General features: G+C 44.4%; 2 protein-coding genes across 8 annotated transcripts in view; one reads left to right on the top strand and one right to left on the bottom strand.

Moving 5' to 3' along the window:
• Positions 1–52: 52 nt before the first annotated feature.
• TAS1R3 (taste 1 receptor member 3) lies at positions 53–5,718 on the top strand. Its single transcript, XM_074892859.1, has 6 exons — positions 53–268; positions 1,337–1,637; positions 2,357–3,136; positions 3,537–3,740; positions 4,053–4,173; positions 4,734–5,718. The coding sequence occupies exons 1-6, from the start codon at positions 90–92 to the stop codon at positions 5,666–5,668; spliced, it is 2,520 nt and encodes an 839-aa protein (XP_074748960.1). The 5' UTR covers positions 53–89; the 3' UTR covers positions 5,669–5,718.
• Positions 5,719–8,154: 2,436 nt separating this feature from the next.
• Positions 8,155–22,526, bottom strand: part of DVL1 (dishevelled segment polarity protein 1) — a 104,960-nt gene continuing 90,588 nt past the window's right edge. For 2 of the 7 annotated variants that reach the window (XM_074892841.1, XM_074892844.1), the window contains exons 12-16: positions 20,639–20,770; positions 19,593–19,760; positions 18,869–19,075; positions 13,477–13,891; positions 9,278–13,012 (exon numbers count right to left, since the gene is read on the bottom strand). In XM_074892841.1, coding sequence (XP_074748942.1) covers positions 13,003–13,012; positions 13,477–13,891; positions 18,869–19,075; positions 19,593–19,760; positions 20,639–20,770 — 932 coding nt within the window. In that variant the 3' untranslated portion in view covers positions 9,278–13,002. Of the gene's footprint in view, positions 8,305–8,585; positions 8,845–9,277; positions 13,892–17,431; positions 17,479–18,868; positions 19,076–19,592; positions 19,761–20,638; positions 20,771–22,526 lie in introns of those variants that run through there. The other 5 variants (XM_074892843.1, XM_074892845.1, XR_012632041.1 and 2 more) reach the window with 4 other exon arrangements.

Raw genomic sequence — 22,526 nt, 5'->3', positions numbered from 1 at the left:
AGCGATGAGACTGGATCCCCTGCCCCTGTTCCCTCTCCCACATTTTCTTGGGGATTTCTTTGAAACATTTTCCCCAAATTAGACAAATAATGGTCCCTGACCTGCTGCTGTGCTTGAGTTTTGGTTATGCAGCAGCTCTCAAACCCACGTGCCTTTCTGCTCAGTTCAGGAGGCCTGGCGATTATATCATAGGAGGTTTGTTCCCTTTCGGAATGGACACCATAAACCTGACGGCACGATCAGAGCCGACACTAGTGGCGTGTGAAAGGTAAGAGGAATGTTAGCTTCATTAGTGCATTGAAGTGTGGTCACTCGGGCTGGGAAGAGAAAGGAAAAGACAGTCCTGGTAGCAACTGATGGTCTTGCAGCCGAACATTAACAGTGCGATGGGAACAAAGATTAGCTCTGAGGGGCTGGAGCACTGCTGTGCTGTGCCATCGATTTCTGATCCTGAAATGGAAAACCATTTTGTGTTTTCTTCGTGCCACTATGCAGTCAAACTTCAGATGCAGCCAACCCCATTTTGATGAAAGCTTTTAGTGGCACTGGGCTTCCTTAGTGTTTGAATCTAACACTTACACAAAGGTGTAAATGTTGCTTTTGCTTCACAGATGACACATTTTGAGATGCTGCTATTGCCTTTTATGAGGTAAAAGGACACTCAGTGCTGTGCACAAGGCAAAGCAGGAAACTAAATCACCTGGCTAGTAGGCTTGCTGGGGTGTGATCAGTATAACCTACTCAGTTACACCAAGGTGGTTCACACCATCCCATTGCAAGCTACTTACAGCTCTTTGTGAGGAGGATGAAAAGACATGCTAGTGTCCTACCTGCTGCTTTGGCATGGTCCAAAATCTTTGCATCTTTGCAGGCCATAAGGCAGGGAATATGCTCAAGTGCACTGAGCTATACAGTGGAGGAAAATCCCTGGAAGGACATCTCTCCTGAATTAGCACACACAGCACTTTGGGAACCACTGGTTTCATGGCTGAAGCACACAAAACTAAGCAGCAGAAGCACACAAAGCTAACCAGGAGGTCGTCTTGATCCTCACAGCAAAACATACTGGTCTCTCTATACCTCTGTTTCTTCTCCTGTGAACCACAGAGGATGTATGTGCTGACAGACAAGCTTAATTAGATTTGAAAGGTGCTCAGAGCCTCTCAGTCCAAAATCTACAAAGGCCATGGGTACAGGGATGCTGTGCTGACAGTGCCATGTATACCTGGCTCGGCAACAGACAGGATGCTAAAATGTCAGAGAATGTGGAATAAGCTGACCCACCGCTGTAACAGCACTGATAGACCATGTAATTCCCCGTCTCCTCTCACCGCAGGTTATTTGTAGATGGGCTAATATGGGCTCTTGGGATGAAGTTTGCTATCGATCAGATCAACAATTCCACTTCACTTCTCCCGGGAGTAAAGCTGGGCTATGACATCTACGACACCTGCTTTGAGCCACTGGTGGCCTTACAGAGCAGCTTGCTATTTCTGACCCGAAACGGCACATCGGGCATTGGAGTACTGTGCAACTACACCGACTACCAGCCTCGTGTGACTGCTGTGATTGGACCACATAAGTCAGATCTCTGCCTGCTAACAGCCAAACTATTCAGCTTCTTCTTGATCCCACAGGTAAAGAAACTCTGGAGAAGCAGGAATTCTCCTTTTTGGTGGGGGGTTTGGACCAACAACGCTGTCTATGCTCTAGGTCTTTGATCCAGGACTGTTGAAGTGCAGATTCCAGTCTTTCCTCTGCCACAGATTTCCTGAGTGATCTTGGGCAGGTCATTAACCTTCCCTCCTGGAACACACTCCGGTGTCTAACTTCCCAGAGAGAAGAGGGATAACTCAGGCTGCTCTGTGATCCATGTAAAATGGGAACAACAGAGCTCCCAGCGTAAACCAGGAGGATCCCATGAAAATCCATCTGTGACTCTTGGTGCTCAGTTACCACAACAGAGCGAGCTATAATGGCCAGGGAAATTTAGCCCTGAGCTAAAATATTACTGAATCTTGGGTGTGTCACCCTTTGCAGAAAGTAGCTAATTATCATTGTCATTAATGATAAGAGCTAGTGCTGTGATGATGGACACAAATGGCAGTGGAAAGAGATAGCCATGTGGGACAGTGCTACTGGAGGCAAGTGATGGGCCAGTTTATGGTTCTCTTGGTAAATGGAGCCACAATGGACCTAATTCTTTAGATGAGTTCTTCCTTCCCACGATCCTGACCCAGAATTTTTGAAAATCTAGTGCACTGAGACTAAACAAGGTGGAGAGCAATCTGGATTCTGAACACTTCCCTCAACTTCACTCTTTGCCCTGCTTTCTCTCTTACCCTCTACCTTGCAGGTCAGCTATAAAGCCAGCAGTGAGAAGCTCAGCAACACAGATTTGTACCCATCCTTCTACCGTACTGTTCCCAGTGATAAGAACTTGGTGGAAGCGGTGGCCCTGCTGCTGAACAAGTTTGGATGGAACTGGATTGCCACCATTGCAAGCAATGATGAATATGGCCGAGGAGCCCAGGAGCTCTTCTTAAGCACAGCTGGAAATCACAGCATCTGCATTGCATTCAAGGGGCTACTTCCTACAGACCTCACAGATTCCAAAGCCAAAAACCAACTGGAAGATACCATTAAGTTAATTAACAAGACCAAAGTCAACATCATTGTCCTTTTTGCCTTTAGTCAGCCAGTCCAGGCCCTGCTGGAACACAGCATCAGGATGGGACTGAGCAAGAAAGTCTGGATTGGCACTGAAGCCTGGCTGTTGTCCAACATAGCTGCCTCCATCCCAAATATTCAGAGCATTGGGACAGTCTTAGGCTTTATTATGAAAGCAGGCACAGTCCCTGGCTTCCAGAAATATGTTGCTGACCTCTTTACCTCTGTTCAGCAGGATAAATTTTGCCAGGAGTCTAGAGAATTCCACCACCTCATGAACTCCGACATGCTGGACATACACTGCGAAGAGTGCGACCACATCTCGCTGCACAACGTCTCATCCACGCTCAGCCGCTTGCTCATACAACCGGTGTACGTGGCCGTCTACAGCGTGGCTCACGCTCTGCACAGAGCCCTGGGGTGCACCCACCAGGCATGTCCCAAAGCGGCCATCAGATCTTGGCAGGTGAGTAAAGCTCAGGGGCACAAAGCAATTTTTCAGCCCATCTATGCATCAAAGTTGCACACAGGCAGCCGGAGACGGGGGTTCCACTGCACTGTGCTCCTGGCAGTGATAAAACCTCGGCAATTCCTGCTGCCAGGCAAGCCCTGCCCCGGCACGCTGCTCCTTCGCTGCTGCCCTGAGAGCCTGCCTTCCCCTCTCCAGGGCTATGTTCTGGCTCCTCTAACTGGGCTTCCTTGGCACCACAGGTAGAGCAGTTGATAATACAGCCAGAAGGCCCTTAGTCACAATCTTAGCCCACATATGGGACAACTGATTTCAGCCAGAAATTACCTTACTGCATTATCATCCTCCAAGCAAGAACATCAACTGTACCCATATTTACTGTCCATTTTCTCCTCAGCTGCTGCACTTCATGAATACTTTCCCATTCAAGGTGAATGGCCAGAGTTTCAGGTTTGATCAATCCCATGGCACAAACACTGGCTACAAGCTCATACTCTGGTCCTGGAATAACAGCACCCTTACGTATCTGCCTGTAGGCGACTATGAAGAGTCCTTGTCCATCGATAAGTCCCAGATTCAGTTTCACACTGCAGATCAAAAGGTAAAGACGGTGGGAAAAAGCACAAACAATCACAAAATAAACTTTTTTGCCACTTCATCAGGCCTGTTTGTAAGGAGCTCTTAGCCTGCGTGCTACTCCCACTAGATTTGCGTGGGACTCGGTTCTTGCACCTCTGCAAACATGTAATCTATCTTTTCCTAGTTTTGCACAATGTAGATATTCCGCGGTCTGTTTAAGATTCAGACACAGGTTTGATCCCAGCACAGCCCAGCCAATTTTTTCTAATTTGTTTGGCAATATGGTGCTTCTCCTGAAAGTGTCCGGCTGACTTTCATTCTTCCTTTTGCCTAGGAGCCTACCTCAGAGTGCTTCAGACGCTGTAAACCAGGGCAATTCAGGCGAATAAAAGGATTCCACCTCTGCTGCTATGACTGTACAGACTGTCCAGAAAACACCTTCTGGAGCTCTAAAGGTGAGAAATTCAATGGCTTTAACTGTCTGTATTATGTCTATCTGCTGGTTGAGGTCACACAGGTTCACAGAACTGGTAACGACCAGTTGTGAGCTCTTCCTCCACAAAGCACTGATAGTGCAGAGTATTTGCCTCCTTTTTGTTCTGCTGTGCATTGCTCAGTCTTGCTCTACAGATCTTCAGTGGGGGACCTTCCTCTGTTGACTCCAAAGAGAACGTGTAAAGACAATATGTATGTTTTATCTCAAACGGTAGGAGAGAGGGGTGTGATGAAGTTCTGGGATCTTTTGGAAGCTGGTCATCCTTCCTGGGGAAGGGAAACAGAGCCAAGAAATATGTGGATCCTTTTCAGGGGAGGGTGGAGAAGCAGAAGGAAAAAAGAGATTGAACTATCACAAACTTTGGAGATCCAATACACATAGGGAAGCGGGGGGAAGCAGGAGAAGCAGCACCCAAAGCAGCAACTTAATTCCTGACTGATCCATCCTCAAGGACTGCCCTAGCAGGGTGGCAGAACTCCACTGCAAGGTGGCCCTCAGCTTCTCACCGCTCCTTTGCAGACAGCTCCACCTGCACTCCCTGCCCAGAGCACCAGTGGGCCCCCGGCCGGAGCACACGATGTTACGACCGCAGCGAGAGATACCTCTTCTGGAACCAGCCGCTCACCCTCGCCTTGCTGACGCTGATGTCCATCACCGTATCCCTGACTTGTCTGGCAGCAGTGCTCTTTCTGAAGAACCTCGAGACTCCCCTTGTGCAGGCTTCTGGAGGTAAACTGAACCTCTTTGCCTTGCTCACGCTCACACTGCTGTGTCTCAGCTGCTGTCTCTATATAGGGAAGCCCAGTAATGACCTTTGTATGATCCAGCAGATGGTCTACGCCCTGTGCCTCAACGGGTGTTTCTCCACCTTCCTCATCAAGTCCCTTGAGATCACCCTTGTGACAGAATTCCCCCGCTGTGCCCCCACCTTCTTGCGCTGGCTAACCCAGAGGAGGGCCTGGCTCCTCGTCGCCTTGAGCCTCCTCACCGAGTGCTTGCTCTGTTTCTGCTACCTTCGCTTGGGCCCTGACTACCTGGTGTCTGATTACAAGTCACTGCCCACTGAAGTTCTGCTTGTGTGTAACACGGAGTCCTGGTTTGCCTTTGCCCTGATGCACGGCTACAACGGCTGCTTAGCCTTTGTCTGCTTCCTGTGCACGTTCATGGTACAGACTTCTGGTAAGAAGTACAATATTGCCCGGGGGATCACATTCACCATCCTAATCTATTTCATCATCTGGATTTTCTTCATTGCGATTTTTGTCACGCTGAAGACGGTCCTCAGGTCTGTTACTCAGATTGGTAGCATTCTGACAACCTGTCTGGGTATCTTGGGGATCTACTATATCCCTAAATGCTACATCATCTTGCTTAAGCCTGATATGAACACAGTGGATTATTTCCAGAATTCTATCAAAGAGGAGCCAGAGGAGGACTCAATAAACAGACAATAAACCAGATCCCTTGTCACCTGCTCCTCAATAGCACCTGGCTCTATTTTAATAAGATAATTCTGTTTATGATGACTATAAGCTATGGTCCAGACACAAGCACCATATAAAATCCAGTAGGCTGGACACTAAGAGGAGGATTTTTAAGCTGCAAAAGCACATGGCTCTACTCAATGAGCTACAGCAAAATGCCCCCAGCAGAGTAGTATCCATCCTCTCCATACACTAACTGAAGTACAAGGAAACAACTATGTTCAGATCAAGAAGGGCTGACTATTTTGACTCTTAAATTAAAGACTGAAAGGCTAAGCAAATCTTCTGACAACAACCATTGCTCTTCTAGTTCATATCATCAGTACCCTGAGATGAGAACTGGCCCTTACACATCATTGAGTGTTGAAACAAAACACAAGCAAGAACCTACATTTCTCAAGACATTTCAGTTTCATGCCAAGTGAGAAATTGTAGTTATTCAAGCCCGAATCTCAGTAAAACTGAGATTTCTTTTTCAGATAAATTATACTGTAAAAGTTTAGATATCCTAATAGAAATATTTATCATAATTTCACACTTCTTTTACAAGATTAATTTCAGTTTTGATACCATTGTCATGAAACAAAAAGCTGAACTTTCCAAAGTCAATGTTTAAATTTCTGTTAAGTAACGTGTTCTATGGAAAAAACTTCTTTTTTAATTTTCTTGACTACTTTGTCACAAAATCCGTAGAAACCATTCTGATCTGTAAAGGTAGCTGTATGCATGATATAAAGAGTATATTACCCATTCAAATTTTAATTGACTCATTTGTGTTTCATTAACATGTGCTTGCAAAAACATGGAAATGAGGACAAGTCACCTGGAAATGAATAGCGTGCAAATCACACTATTCAAAGTGATAGCAAAAAGCTCCTCCCATCTCAAAAAACACTCAAAGATCACCAGAGAGAAACATTTCTTACCTGGTGGGACATTCTGCACAGGGGACAAAATAAACCAAACGCTTTGAGGAATAAGAAATCTCTCTAACCTGTATTCATACGTGTTTCATGGCCCCTGTTCACTAACAGCAGGAGAATCCTCATACCCAGAAAGGCTGGTGGTTTGCCCCATTAAGCATCCGATTTACAAGAACAGGTGATAGTTTCAGAAGGCACGACAAAGAAATACTCACACAAGGAAAACACAGACAAGCTCCCTCACAAAAGATGCTTGCTGACTAGAACCACTTAATATCTAAGTTTATATTATGAAGGTTTACACGTAAGTTACTGAACAAATGATGATCCTCTAAAGTGCTGTGCAGAGGTTCAATGAAACGTATGGGTCTCACCTGTAAATGTTACAAGCTCTTTGCCTCTAGGGAGTATTGTGTATCAAGAATTTCACAAGCCTGTTTTTGTGTAAGCAAAAATCATCTCTAATTGTCAGTCTACCTGCTTGTATCAGACAGACTCCCCTCACTGCCTGTTAACCACAGACACACCCTCTAGACAGGACTTTCTGCACAGATTAATTACTAGAATCAAATCTGAACAAAGACAAAAGAAAACACCCCTTATTTCCATTACTCTTCTCTGTAACTACCTTTACATTTCCTAGCAATGGAATTGGCCCTTCCACCCAACACTGGACGTGTCTCTTTTCTTGAAAGTGTCACGAATCAATTCGGGCCTAAAGGCTGCTTAAAGCCAGGGAAGAGATTTGCGATTCTAACCCACGGCAGGTACTTTCTGCAGTGCAGCTGTGTCTGACAGCATCTGGCCCAGCTGCGTGACAACAAAGCACGCAGAAATTGTGTCAGTGTAAAGTGGCAAACCACGAAAGGTAAAAATAGAAAAACTTCCACATTATTTCACATTACTACCAAACAGCAGCAAGTAAATATCAAGTCACATCACAAAGATCTTTTCTTTTCCCCACCCACTCTGACAAGCACCTATAATGCTCTACACTTCAAGTTTTTTCATCTATCCACTACGTGGTATTGGAAGTTAACTCATCCATTCAGCTCAATTAAAGAATTCGCAAATTAATCTAAACCAGGGAATAGTTTCATTCTTAAAAAAAAGTTTTTTGGTGCACTGCAAAGCTAGCTGTCCTAAATTTCTGTGGCTACCTGTGTATAAAATTCTCCTAGCATACTTGAGGAAAAATGTGAAACATTTGACAAAAGTACTCCTCAGTGTGATTAAAGATAGCAAAAATCTGACCTGAAGACTGGAGGTCCTTGTTTCTGGATACTGCAGCAAGTCTCCATGAGCATACTGTTGTACCTGAGAATCTCAGCAGTACTCCTCACTTTAGCACTGTGATTTCATAGCAGAGAACCATCAAGTAACTTTCAACCATCACTCCAGAAATAGAGAAGGAAAAAACCAGATTTACCTCTATTGCTTCTCTTTCTGGCAGCAGAGCTAGAGCCACAATTTTTCTTTTCCTTTAGGGCAAAAGGGGTGGGGAAAGAGGGAGGAAGGGCAAAGTAGCTGATTAAATTGTTCAACCTCACCTGCAAGCAATTCATACGAGGTCAGCTGGAGTCCATCAGGCCCTGCAGTAAAAGGCTGCAAAGAGCACATCCAAAACTCTGATCCTTTAATATTCACCTAGCTGGGAAAATGCTGGCTAGGCCATTTTGCATCCTATGTAAACAAACAGGGTTTGAAAAGGAGAACATGGGAAACTCTGCAAGACTTTCTCATAGGCTCTAATATAAAATGTGCCACAGAATTACGCTGTTTATAATGGGTGTCTCCCTAATAGCTACAATTTAGTCTCTCCCTTTGCTGCTTGATCTCTGCCAGCTAAGAAAAGGGAATCTGTCTCATCAAGCTGTGGTTGTTCTTTGTACGTGAACCACTCAGACCTTACAGGGAGGCTGGGTGTCCTTATGTTGCATGACAAATACACTCTGGTTTAAGGCTTACCAGTTAGTCTGCAAAGTGGTGTCCTAATGATCCTAGCTTGCCTCTGCTGCAGTTTGTGCACAGAGTCCAGAAAAAGGGAATATTCACATGAAACAGCTGAATACACTGATGGGTTCTACGAGCAGATTCATCTCCTGGGTCTGCAGGCAGGAAAACTTGTTCCAGCTCATGTCTTTGTAACAGCACATATCCTCCAGCTGTCTTTTACTTCCACAAACTTTCTTCAGCCTCTCCTTTATACCTACTCCTGCCAAGCTGTGAGAGGGAGAAGCTCAGTAATTAAGAGGTAGGGCAATTTAAGGGGAAAGCACAACTTCTGCACCAATATATCAGTCATTAGCTCAAAGCTACAGCACTTCTGGTGAATGGTGGGGTCTCCTGTTGCCAGTCAGATGTCATTAACCTGCACAGAAGAGTCAGGCCTCTGCACTTCAACCATCTGTGACACAGTTTAGCAGTGAACATTTACAGGGTTCCTGTCACACTTTGAACTGTAAGCACTTCTGAAGTACCATTAAATCACAGAACTCCCAGCTGCCTATCATTAGCTCCTGAACAATCTTCTCCTGTCGAGAGGACAAAACTTCAGTGTGGCAGGGGAAAAAAAGAGTAAGATTCAACCAATATTTCATCATTCATGAATAAAAGATAAAGCAGTAGTGCAAAGAACTGAAGACATACACTGCAGTTATCACATAAAATTAAAAGCTTTTTAGTGTTTAAAATAGCATTTACACATAAGCAGCTATATATTAACTATACAGACACTTGGGTTTTAATACAATATCTACAAAAAAGAATTCAATTATGCAATAGACATTTAACAGGAACAGTGCAGTCCATGCTAGTAAGAGGTCACTCTTTGAGTAGAACCAATTCTAGAATAGGTGATAATCTGGGTTTTCATTATTTAAAATCATGTAACTTTGTTCCTCTACTGTACATAAAATTCTTTACATGTATTTCTAATCACTGATTAGAATTAATAATTTTAAGTCAATCTTATTACAATCCAGTTAAATGCAAAACAAAAACAATTACATCAACTCATGAGCTGTCAAGTCTCAAGATGGGACTGCCCATTTGAATAGAACAAAAATAATATCAAAAGTCAATGTCTGTGCATCATTGCTTGCCATCCAATATACCTTTGGATAAAGTGTCCAGGGGACTGTTACCTTTGAAAAGCAGATTTATTAACAGGAGGTAAAAGACAATAGCAGTGCTTTTAAGACTATTTGCCAAAAAACTTACTCCTCAGAGTGAATATACTGGGTGGGTACACTACCCCTACAGATACTACCTCCTTTGGATAGGAGACGTCATCTCAAACTGTTTTCTCATCATTTTCTGTCATCTTCCAAACATACCTGTTAGTTAAAAGCTGCTGGCAGGTATGCATGAACATTAAGCTCAGCTGCAGAGCACAGGCAGATGTTGAGGGTCTCACTTCCAGAATAAGAACGTCAACTATTTAAGGCTCCTGTTACGAGGTTGTTTCAAAGCCCTAATAGCAAACCCATAACTTCTCATTGTCGTTAGAGGCATAGGTCATGCATTCTAGAGCCAGCCAGTGCCAGTTTCTTAAACATTAAAATCAGAAAAATTTCAGGCCCTGGTGAGAGAAACAGACAGTTCTGCAGGACTCCAGCCTTCAAACTTTCTTCTACCTGGCACAGTACTTCCTGTTGTAAGTAGCTTCATCGGCATCAGTGGCACTTCCTTCTGCAGGTTGTACTGTACCCACCAGGAGAAAGTGGCAGAGTTGGGCCCCAGGGCCCCCTTCTTGCAAAGTCACATGCACATGCATTGAAAGCCAAGGATGGGGTTTGGGAAATCTCCTGTCTTCGTTCACTTTGGAAAATTAGGAGCTAGCAACGTTTCAGGCCTAACTTTCCATTCACTCAAACCAGCCTCTCCGCTGTACACTACAAGGCAGGGAAATCAAGCTTTTGTTTTACACACAGTGGCCATTAGGTATTGCACTGTTCACAGAAGGGTCATTTACATTCTCCTACTGCTCTTTGTAAATAGCAGGTTCTACATGCTCTACAGTATTAACCAACTAACACATCTGTCAGTACATTCAGGGCACTCATTTCTTGCCTGAAACAGCTGCCTCTTCGTGGGCGAAGCTAATTCAGGCTGGACTTAGCAGCCTGATTTCCTCAGCAGGCGACTGCTTTCCCACACCTTACGGACTGTCAGCCTCACTCCAGAGTTACCCACAAACACGCAAGTATAGAACACAGTCGTTTCAACATAGCAGCAAAGACCAGCAAGACACAGAACGGTTTCTGCCAACAGCATAACAACAAGACAAAAAAAAACCCAGCAGGCGTGTAAACTGCAACTCTTGAAAAGACATAAAGAAATCAAATGTATTTCTTCCATGGGTGAAAGCTCAGCCCCCAGCTTTAATCCCTTTTGGAAATATCTTATTAAAATTACAGTCTTTTCCTCCAGCCCTGTAAGTGCTGCCTTAAGACAAAGTGGGCCAGAAAAACCGTAATATAGCAGAGACCAGAAAAGTTAAAATTAATTTAAAAGTTGAACCACTAATGATTGTCAGGAAAGTCAGACTCCTTAACAGTGTCTCCTGGAGACATAGCAGAAATACAGAATTATTTTACCCTGATTTATTTCACTGCTTTAAATGTCAATCTTTCAAAATAGGTTACTGAGTTTAGTTAGCATCTTTGCCGTGTTACTGGGAGGAGGAAAGGAAAAGAAAGGATACTGTTGTACAGTCAAGCTACAGGTAGTGCCGTTCTTTTGAACAAGCCATCACCAACTCTGCAATCTATGCTAGCCCATCAGATGGATTATGACAAAAGCGCCACTTTCAGAAACATTATGTAGCTTTTGGGGAGATTTTTGTTAAGAGAACTGTTAAGAAAACCACTCAGCTAGTTTAGAAGCCCAGTTCTTGGAGTACCTAGTCTGAGTGACACAGTTTCCTAAGTGCCTGGTTCCCTTTTGAAAGTGAGACTTAAGTCTCCAATTAACACAGACAGTTGAAAACGTTACTCTGACTTTTGTAAAAGGGATGTGTTTACACACAGACCTGTAATAAGAAAAGAAGTAGTGAAAAATCTATCAGAATGAACAACATACAAAATGGACAGTTTGGTGAGTAATTTTTCAGGGTGACAAAAGGAACACGAACCTACATGTATATAGTGAGAAAGACTTGTTCTCTTTCGACATTCATCGGATATTCACACTACCCATGGAACGTAACAAAGAGAAGCTTCTTACCAGTGAAGAAAATGCTTATATACAGTAAAGACTGATTTTAAAGCACCTGCCCTAAACCCTGCCAGGAGCAGTATCTCACAAAAGAGGATTTAAGGGAGGCATGGCCCCATGGTCAAATGCCAGTAAGTGACTGCAGCTTAATACGTATTTCCCACTAATGAGCCACCACTGGTTGTGGAGTGTGGGTGTGCTCTTACCATGCCCTCATTCAGATACTTTAAAAAATCTTCTTAAAACATCAGTGAAGGTTCCTGAACATACTTTATCAAGCATCCATAGTCTTAGAGCAAAAAATACACAGTAATGAAATCTTGGGGATATACAACAGCAGTTGCTTAAGTCAAAGCTCCCCAGCAGGAGCTTTAGCACGGGTCTCGCTCTGTGTCAGGTGTGAAGACTGATTCATTGTACCATTTATGAACTGTTCTCAAAACACCCTCTCACCTCTCTGCTAACAGCTAGCCCCCATCTGTGTTCAGATCACGTTCCCTTGGGTAACACTGCAATTGGGATTAGACATCTCCAGGTCTCTATTTCAAAAAAAGAGAAAGATACTGCTCAGAAATTAAGAATGGAAATTAAGGTGATCAGAATGAATAGCCCCAGTGGGAGCCAGGATTTACCTACGTCTCTGCTAAAATGGGATAAATAGAAGGGAAGAGCTGCAACTATACTAACAGAATGGCATAGCAGCAACTGTCCTATTTCTGTGGAAATGACTTTTAACACCTGTAAGCAAATGCGCATTATAACCAGAAGGAACAGACACATCTGTTGGCTGGGATGTGACTGAAATGCCCAGGAACGGACTGCAGCTACAAAGTCACTATCATGATACTAAATGAAATAACTTTACAAGTTCTGCACAATGAACACATACAGTAGCAAGACTCCACCACTCCCCTGACAGAATAATATCTAAAAAAAAAAAAAAAAAAGAGAGAGAAAGAAAGAAAAAAAGATTGATTTATACTCCCTAGTCAGCAGAAGAAGGTAGCCACAGCTCTGCCTTCTGCTAGGAACTGGTTTGAGCCTGCTCCCTTCCAAGCACGTGTTGTCTGTACACTTGCGGGTGCCATGTCTGCGTAGAGCGCTGACTGATGCATCCAAGAAACACCATGACAAGGCAGTATCACAGATACCAGCCAACGGTCATTTTTTCCTTGTAAGAGAAAAAGCAGGGAAAAATAAAAGTGCTACTATGCATTACTGGAAATTTAGAAGTCATGTGAAATAATAGTCCTTGAATCAGCCAAAAAGATACACTAATTGCATTGAAGTAGGTGCCACAATTACCAAAGCTTGTTAAGATGTGAATATACACCAGCCATTCACAATCAAAAACAAGAGGGGAATAAAACAAACAAAAAAAAGGGATAAGAAAAGATGCCATCAATTTGCTGATATTTAACAATCCCAGGAGATCTTTTTGTTCATTTTTCGGGGGGGGGGGGGGGGGGTGTTTTATATTTTTTGTTTTGTTGACTTTTCTGCAACACAATTGCAAACCAGGAAGGTGTGACATGCAAGACAGCCAAGTTTCTTCCATTAAGTGTTTGACAAGGACCAAATTGCCCACCCACGCCCGGCCCTTCCCCAAGAGAGTCTGAAGGCACTTCCTCTCACATGATGTCGACAAAGAATTCACAAGGGTTGCCCATAGCCTTCTGGAAGGACTGCCGGCTCCCCGTCAGCTCCGGAGGAACAGAGCTCAGTTCCCTCACAGGGGGCCCTCCGGGGGGTCCGCTCGTCCCGTAGACTTTGGAGCCCAGCTTGGGGAGATTGTAGAGGGGTGGCACTCCTGGAGGCCCGTAAGAATGGTGGCTGTGGTGGCTTCTCTCGCTGTGGGTGGCAGAGACGTGACTCCGGTGGCTGAGCTGGCTGACAGGCCTCTCCCGACGCACGACGCTGGCGCCGCCCCCGCTGCGGGCAGTGTGGTCAGACTCGCTGCCGCTGCCAGCCGACTTGCGGTCCTTCTCTCTGCCAAGAGCTCTCCTGCTGTTCTCGCTGTTGCTTCGGTTCGAGCCGCTGCTTTTGCTTCCTAAAGCCCGCGAGTGAAAAGGGACACACAGAAAAGCAGAATGAGCTCACGTCCACTGCCGCTTCCCACATCAGCTCCTACCGAAACCCACAGATCCGGATATGACCATTGTAATGGCAACAGTGATGACAAAACCAGGCCTGAACGTGCTGTCGGTGGCTTATGGGATTTAGCAATGACGATCGGTAGAACAAAGCTGACAAGGTTGTGCCATGCACAGGTACACGTAGACACCTCACAGTGAAAGCAGCAGCTAGCCTAGAACTACTGGCTGGAAGCCATCTGCTCCGCTGCCGCCCCACTGACTGGAGAGAGGGGAGGAGCAAAAACAGAAGGAAGAAGCAGGCATTTGGGTTTTCACTAATTGTAACTGTCTCGCTTTGCTATCTGCTATCGGCAAAAACTTTTCAAAAGGAAACTCATTTGCCTTCTCTATCATCCCTGGACACACTGGGCATACTCGCACCCAGAGCCAAATCACCTGAGGTTAACAGATGCCCTTTTTCTGGCTTCAGTGGGTAGATTCTCTTAAAATTCATCACTACAGTGTTCTGCTGTTGGAGGATTCTTCAAAACACAGTTATTTGTTGAATTGCTCTACGATGAATCGGTAACGTGCAGGATGTTCCCAGCAGAGGCCACTAAATCAACTCGGAAAAACGAAGGGCTGCTGCTGGTGTGTAAGCTGAGCTGTTGCTACATATGGGCTTCACTAAAGTTCAGAACTGATTTTACATGAAAGTTGAAGGTCATGCTCTCCATGAGAGATATGTTAAGATGATGTCAGGAGACATTTCCAAGTTAATTATTCTTTAAAAAAAAAAAAACCACCAAAACAACCCACAGAATATCTCATTAAGTTCATGGCATCTTAGTGCAAGATTGTCTTCCCAAAGAGGATCCCCAGCCAGCAGAACTGGGGACCAGCTTTTGAGTCTGAATGAGCCACCAAGTCACTGGGGTCACCAAAACAGGAAAACCAGAGTGATTCTGTGCTGCTCCTTTCTCAAACTACAGGTGATCATCACCTTCTGTCTGCTGCAGCTGATGTTTAGAGCAGGCAAATAGAAGAGACAGGGAAACGAGACTGACCTAGTGGAAAGGCTAGATTCCCTGCAGAGTGCAAGAAAAGCTGGGGATAGATGGAAAACAGACTACAAAATCACTGGACTTGAAGTGAGTATTCTGAGCCCGGGACTCTGAAGTGGTATTTGCTGATTGTAGCCCCTATCAGCTCTTCTCTGCTCTGGGAAAAACACTGCCCTGCTTCGTGCCTCAGTTTTCTCCCATCTGTAAATGGTGTTACTAACATGGGTTCAGCTGCCTCCACCACGTACTAGGAGGGTTCATTACGGTGAGCGTTTTGAAGAGGTAAGATGCTCCCTGAGCTGTCATTTCAAATGTTTCATAATCTTGTAAAACCAAGTGAGAGAGGAGAAACTACTCGTTAGCAGGTTGACTGTTACAGCCTTTGCTCCAAAGAACAACACAGAGATTATCTCCAAGAGGCATTTTTGCCAGCTCTCCGGTGTGACACATCATTCACAGTGGAAGAAAATTGACATTTTATTTTAACCCTTCCACAGCTAATATGCCTCTGCCTGTATCTCGTGATGCACCCAAACCCTGCAAACCTTACCCAAAGTCATTATTTCTTGATGCAAGCTCCCCATATACATGAATTAATTGTCAGTCCCATAGCTTGTGGCTGAGTAAAGATCATGCAGGGGAGAAAGCAAGCTGCACTGAAAGCATATCCTACTGATCTTGAGAGGTCTCCCACTGTCAGTAGGATTGAAACTGCCTTGTGGCAATCCTTCACATTGCTACTTCAGACTTCAGTATATCTGGAGTAGCAGCTCTAGCTGACCTGCCAGGACTCTCAGAGGTCAAGTGGTTAATGCACACTTCTTATCTCAGAAGAAGCTGGCTTTCTGCAGCTGATTACGTGACAGAAAGAAAATAGAGAAACCATCTACCATTACAACACTCTATCTGAGAATAACCAGCACCAAGCCATTCTCTGGTCATGCTGAGGATCACTGTCTCCCGCACATGCCTTTAAATCCTGTCACAGAACAATCAGAAAGTCCTTTAAGCCTTGAGTTTAAATGCAATCTGACAAGTGTCACCTTCTTGGCAGCCAGGGACTGGCCCGTTGTGGAGACATGCAGCCCAACCTAAAGCTGAGGTTTGAAACGCTCCTAACTTGACACGACCACAGCAGTGTTTGTTTCCATCCAAACCCAACTTTAAACCTAAGTGTCATACAATGGATTTAAAGAATCTGCATTTCAAGTGCCTAAAAAAGCTGCACTCTGCATTGCCTCAATATATTATCAGCCTTCCCTCTCTACTACTGCTGGACACCAAACCTCCACCCCCTAAAGCCACAGAGACTCCAGCTGCCTCAGTTCTTCATTTCATGGGAACAGAAGTTTCCACATGAATCCTCCCAGACAGGGGCAGGAGAGCCTCCAGAGACAGTGTGTAGAGGCTCTGAAGACCCTTCTATTGTTCCTGTCTCAACAAGTGACATCCTGTGAGCTTGAACAAATTCACCCTTCCTACTTCTTTCATCTCTTCAGACTGTAACCTGATGATCTCTCACTATCCATCTGTACAGCGAGCACCTACCAGAACAGGGATGTGACTCTGAGCTAAACACTACGGTAACAGAGACGATGTTTTGCAGAGGAGCTGGTCTTCACACCAGCACCATTCCTTACAGCAAACCTGCCTAAGCCTTTAAAAATAACTTAAGCCCTGCATACCACAAGCAGGGACAGATGATGTGGCTCAGATGAAATATGCAGCAACCTAAACTGGAACAGAGCCTCAAACAGAACTGCAACACCACATAGAACTTTGCTAGATCTTCCTTCCCATCTGTTGCTTGCCAGAACAGAGTCTCAATCTGTCTCTTGACCCAAATCTTAGGCTTTTGTCTGTAATCATCAACAAATAAAAACCACGTGACATTCACTGGGCTCCAGATGAATTCAGTTACGACTTAATGTTGCACGTAAGAGAGAGACTCCACAAGAGACCCAGTTCTAACACTCTCTCTCGAGGGTGACCAATGCAACCTTGTGTCCCAGTATTCTTAATACCTGCCAGAGACATCTGGACAGGGCTCAAGTGTCTTTCAGTAAATGAGAGTGGAAGGGCACTGGTAGATCAATCCAATCCATATGGATGACATCAGACTAATAAATTCGGGGCTGGGACTATATATTTATTTCACAGAGAGCAGTGAAGAGACTGGTGATAGGATTTCCCCATCTGAGCTGACAGCGAGGTATCTGATGCCATTCCCTCTGTAGCTGCTGCAGCAGAGTCACACGGGGGCCAGACAGGTTGGTATGCTAATGCCACGCTACTGGACTACTGTGCATTGAGACAGGTTGAGCGTCCAAGACAATTAAAAAAGGAGAAGAAAAAAAAAAAAGAAAGAAAAAATACAGCTGAACATTTGGGTCACAAGAGTCTAAATGGTCATGCTGTGAATTCATTATTATGGAGGCATTTGAAGCTTACCAATCCCCTAGAGTCAGCCATTCCTCTATGAATCCTTCAGTCTAATGCTTGCTCAGAACAAAACAAGGGAATAACAGTTACAAAACAAGAAACAACACAGAAGTGTAGTTTCCAAAAGAACAAGGAAAGTGTTGAAACCCTTCAAAATTAAACACCTTGGCACCTTTCATAAGGCTCTCTTTAGTCAGTAACACAGGTCGCATGGATAAAATACCATACCTTTCCTATTCCAGCAGCAGAGATCTAATATTCTACTGCCCACAGAACCAGCTGCCAAAAAAAAAAAAAATCACATTCTTTCCAGGACAATCAGCTTGAAGTTCTAAAACCTCTGGATACCACTGTGAGCTTTCTCACAGGCACTTCTCATTTTGAGATAAGGTGGGAAGCAATAGTGCTAAAATCTTGTGAGCGAGTTCCCGTTATGAAATTCTTCGGCGCAATTCTGCAAAATCTGACTGGCTGTGGTAAACAGGAAGAAGCTACATCCAAGTTACTGGATGTTCACCACAAAAACACAGAGAATCCTCACCCTTTCTTTAATGGCAGCATTTCCAAAAGCAACATTCACTCTGGAAGTGATTTTTAAAAAAAATAAAACAAGAAAATCCGTACAGCCAAAAAATACTTAATTTTTATTTACTAAGGTTTAAAAACGAATCACAGAATTATCCTAGGGCAGGAAAGGAGGAGGTCAGGTTTTTAATCCATGCAGTGTTGTCTTTTTTTTCCCTGTCATATATTACAAAAGGGACTCTCCTCCCTGTGAGCAGTGTTTCAGCCCTGTAAACCATCTGGCTGGCCACCTCATGCTTGTGTCACACAAGCAAAGAGAATGATTTTCCTTTCATACTGAGCACTGAAGTGAAAGCCAAGAGCACCTTGGTCCTAATCCCTGTTCCATCAGCAACAAAACGGCCTGATTTCTAGCAATATCAAGCGACTGCAGCCCCACTGTTGGCAATGGCTGTGAGCTCAAAAAAGGGGGGGCCGTAGTTTATCTGTTTTAACAGGGTGGACAATTGAGTCATTAATGTTGGCCTGATCAGCATTATCTAAGCAGTAGTTCACCGTGTGGTGCTTTTGGGTAAGAAAAACACAGATGTCCATGCCACCATGGACATGACAAACAGCTTGGCTCTAGCTCCCCGCTGGCATTTTGCAGGCGGTACAGAACTAGACAAAACTATAAACAGCATGAATTCTGTTCTATTCTACTGACTCGGTTCAAACACCACTGGCAGTTTCAATACAGAGCTGAAAGGCTAACCCACTCCATCACATAAACAAACAGTTGTGATTAAGTGCGGTCGCACCAAATCCATGCGGGTAGCATACAAAACCACGAGACAGGAGCACAGACAGGACGAAGGAACTCAAGCAAATGGTTCGGGATAATGACAGCTGGAGAAATAAATACCAGATTAACCACCTTACCTTCACTTTGCTGGCTCCCTGCGCTGCCACTACCGTAGCTAAAGCCTGGGTCTTGGTATGCTGGTGGAAAACATGGAGGGGGCAGAGGATACTGATACGGGTATCCTTGGCCTAACGGCCAGGGAGCAGCAGGATGCGGAAGCGGTGCAAGGGTATCCTGATCCGAGGCTCCACTAGAACCATTGTTAAGGTTCAGTGCAGCCATATCTGGAAAAGAGAGAAAAGCTGAAGGCTCTGTTCTTACCTAGCAGCTGACTCCTGCATATTAACAGCGGCTGACACAGGACCTAGGGTGGTGAGGGACTAGAGGGACTCGGCCTCCAGAGTTCACTCAAAATATCACTCACAGTAGGGCAGACATCAATATTTACCACTGAGCACCAAGGTGCCTCTGCAGTATTTCCTAAGTCAAGGAGGAACCATCCCCATTTTACAGACTGGAAACTGAGTGTGACTGACAAGCAGGAAGTCTGTGGCATCACCAGAAATAAATTCTACTTTCCTGAGCCTCAGTGCAATGCCCGATTTGATGAGTTCATCCTTCTTTTCCAAGTGGTCTAATTGCTTGGTCTAAGAGGAAGCAACAATCACTTCTCACGCAACTTCAGACTAACGACCTGTTCCAGAACACCCATTTGTCCTACAGGATTCTCCTCTGGGCATCCTGCGAGCACAGAACAGACCACACACACACAGCTTGGCCCTTCACGGATGGGGAACTTACTGCCACAGAGGTCTCCAAAGACATAATAGCACTGTTCCGAGAAGGTGATTTTGTTCACAGTGTGCCTGAGGTAGCCATGTTTTAACATGCTGCTGGCATATTTTCTAGCCTCCCGTCGGTCTTTGAAGCCTTCCACGTGTGTGTAAAGCCAGTCAACCACATCTGCTCCTAAAATGAGAACAGGAAGAGAAGACACAGGATCATCTGAGCCAAAGTGATCTTTTCTGGTTTTTTAATCTTCACATTATCACACAGCCCACTAGTACTACTGTGCCAGGTACTGAATGCAAATATGAATATGTAGCAATCTTGCTGCAAAGAGCTTAAAATATTATTTTCACAACTCAGCCTAACTGCTAAATTAGTTACCACCAAACATCAAGAAAGAAAGCAAAGAATTACCTTGCATCCAGTTGAACACCACATTAACAGTGACACCAAATATGCACAAAGAAAATGTTATAGTTACACTGTTCAATCCCTTCTGAGTTGCAGTAATGAAAACAACACAGGATTTACAGAACACAAGTGACTGGAAGAGTCATCCTCCTCAAGAGGCAGATGTTAAGATCTGGGTTACAATCCCTTTCTCAGCAAAAAGTAACTACAGCCTAGACTGAATGTTAGCACAGTGCAGGTCACAGGACAGTCAGAATCAAAGGTAGACTAGTTGTGGTAATTTTAAATGTAATTAAGATCCTTTATTAAGGTTGTGTGGCTGTCTGGAACTGGAATTCCAAGGATTGTGGTTCTGCTGAACGTGGGCAGATTGCCAGAGCCACAAGTAGTTACATGGAAAACCTGAGATGGGTTAAGGACCAGCTGCGTGTGGGCATCAGAAACGTGCAGTATTTTTGCCTGTCCAGGCTCACACAAGAGCTATTTGTTATTTCCTGTCCACACTAGAGTTGTTGACAAATACCAAGTCAAGGTAATATAAGAGGGCATAGACAGGGAAAAAAAAAGTTCATATAAAGATAGTTTTTTCAGCCTATTTCCAAAAAGCCACTGTTTTTTTCCCCCCAACATTTCTTTGATCTGCTTACCTATCACTGCATTGGAGATGGTAATTTTTAACCACATCCTGTCCCGAATTTCAAGGCCTGAGTCTGGTAGCTGCATAACCTTGACAATAGTAGCCATGTCACTCTTCACAGTTAAGGGAGATTCTTCTAATTCTAAAAGGAAGAAAGGTTACATGCTTCTTTGAAATGAACCGAGTCTGGAAAGAACTTCTCAGCTCCCAATTTGGATGAAACGTTTCAAGACCAGCTTTACCAACAGATGCAAAAAAAGACACAAAGGTTCCCAAATGCACCCTCATCAATGGCATAAATTACAGCGTTTGTACCAATTCTTGATCGTGCTCAGTGCACCCAGTTTAGTCACTGAGATGCCGAGTCCCTACGTGTCTTGACTTCCCAAACCAGCTTTAGATCAGCTCTTTCAATGCACACTGCATTGAGATTTGCAGAAAAGGAAACCCAAGGAGTTCTATGACCGTTGCTTTCCATTTCAGTTTGCCATGAACAGCCCCTACCACCCAACGGTTCAGGGCCGCGTATGCAAAACTCTGTAGGACAAGGGGTTTTGGCTTGTTCTTTAACTCTTGGTTTAACTGTCAGCAGTAATACCCATCTGCATGGAGAGGGATGACGGCCATGTCTCAATCAATGTCCGCTTGTTTTTTTAAGATCTGGACATCAGCATAACTGGGGAGAATTGAAATTAGAAAAGAAAGCTTCCATCATCAGGCTAAAGGCTAGTGGTTTCCTCCAAAAAAATTCTCCAGGATCCCAATGATGGCAGCTTTACAAGTTAACACGTCACTTAACCCAGCATTACTTTGCCCTGCATCGTTCTTGCAGAACACTTCAAAAAACACTACTCCCGAATGCCTCAGCAGCCGTCACTGCTCCATTCCTACTCCACACGCTCTCACGGGCAGAGCTGGCTCACCAGAGGCTTCATACTTTCCTAAAACCAGAACAACAGGGCTGAGATTCACCCTGCTGAACTGAGGTGCCTGCTGCAGGAGTCCAGCTCCTTCAGAAACTCCTTCTGTACCACACACAGAGGCAAAGTGGCATCTAATATTGAAAGCCCAGTGGGGTGAATCTGGGTCCAGGAGTCTATCAGCCTTCTTGTGTTATGTGCAGAACTCGGTCATCCTGTTTACACACAAGATGACTCTATTCTTTGGACACAGCACCCACTCCTTCCTGCTCCCATCTCCTCAGCTCTAGAAAATTCATATTGAGCACGTGTGTCCTGTGTTTGTAGTGCAGACCCTTCTCCAGCAGGAATTCAGAAACCCTCCTTCCCTCCCTTCTCCCAGCTCCCCGTATCACCCACCTTTCAAAAGCACAAGGGAACCAATTTTGTCCTTTTCCAGCAACCCAAAAACTTGATAAAAGGTATAACAAGCATGAAGCAATGAAAACTGGAAATGCTTCTTTCAATACATGCACTGCTAATATGCATGAAAATATCCCAGATCATCTATGCATGCAGTTTCAATACTTACAAAGTTCGAATAAACACTAAAATTTTGCTTTTGCTTTAAGTTAGTTTGGTTAGTGGCAAAAAGCAACATGTTTGTTTGAGGGGAAAAAAAACCAACAAACCAATACTCAAGGAAAGTATGTGGGGAACAAAAAATTGTATTTTCTTGGAGACTTGCAATCTGCATATAAAGAACAACACTGGCCAAATGAGCATCAATATTTTCTAAGTCTGCTTGTTGCTGTACAAACATGAAAAATTCTGAGATGCATCTAAAATGCACCCACTTTGGTCTGAACTCAGTCAAGTGTGGGCCCGACTACCTGACCACCTGTACAGGTTTGTGCAAATCTGGGGAACACACAGACAGTAACTCCTTTCTGGGGAACCAGATCTACCGCAGAGCTCTTTCTCAGGGCTTTGATTATT

This window comes from Strix uralensis, chromosome 23 (genome assembly GCF_047716275.1).
Source record: "Strix uralensis isolate ZFMK-TIS-50842 chromosome 23, bStrUra1, whole genome shotgun sequence".
Lineage (NCBI taxonomy): Eukaryota > Metazoa > Chordata > Aves > Strigiformes > Strigidae > Strix > Strix uralensis.
Note: the sequence above shows the minus strand (reverse complement) of the source record. Positions and strands in the feature narration are given on the sequence as shown.

What these genes read in the sequence shown, in the direction of transcription:
- TAS1R3 (XM_074892859.1), top strand. Translation starts at nt 90, where the DNA reads ATGGTCCCTGACCTGCTGCTGTGCTTGAGTTTTGGTTATGCAGCAGCT. An exon ending in ACACTAGTGGCGTGTGAAAG is followed by an intron (nt 269 to 1,336) that starts GTAAGAGGAATG and finishes CTCTCACCGCAG; the next exon opens with GTTATTTGTAGATGGGCTAA. An exon ending in CGGCCATCAGATCTTGGCAG is followed by an intron (nt 3,137 to 3,536) that starts GTGAGTAAAGCT and finishes TTTTCTCCTCAG; the next exon opens with CTGCTGCACTTCATGAATAC.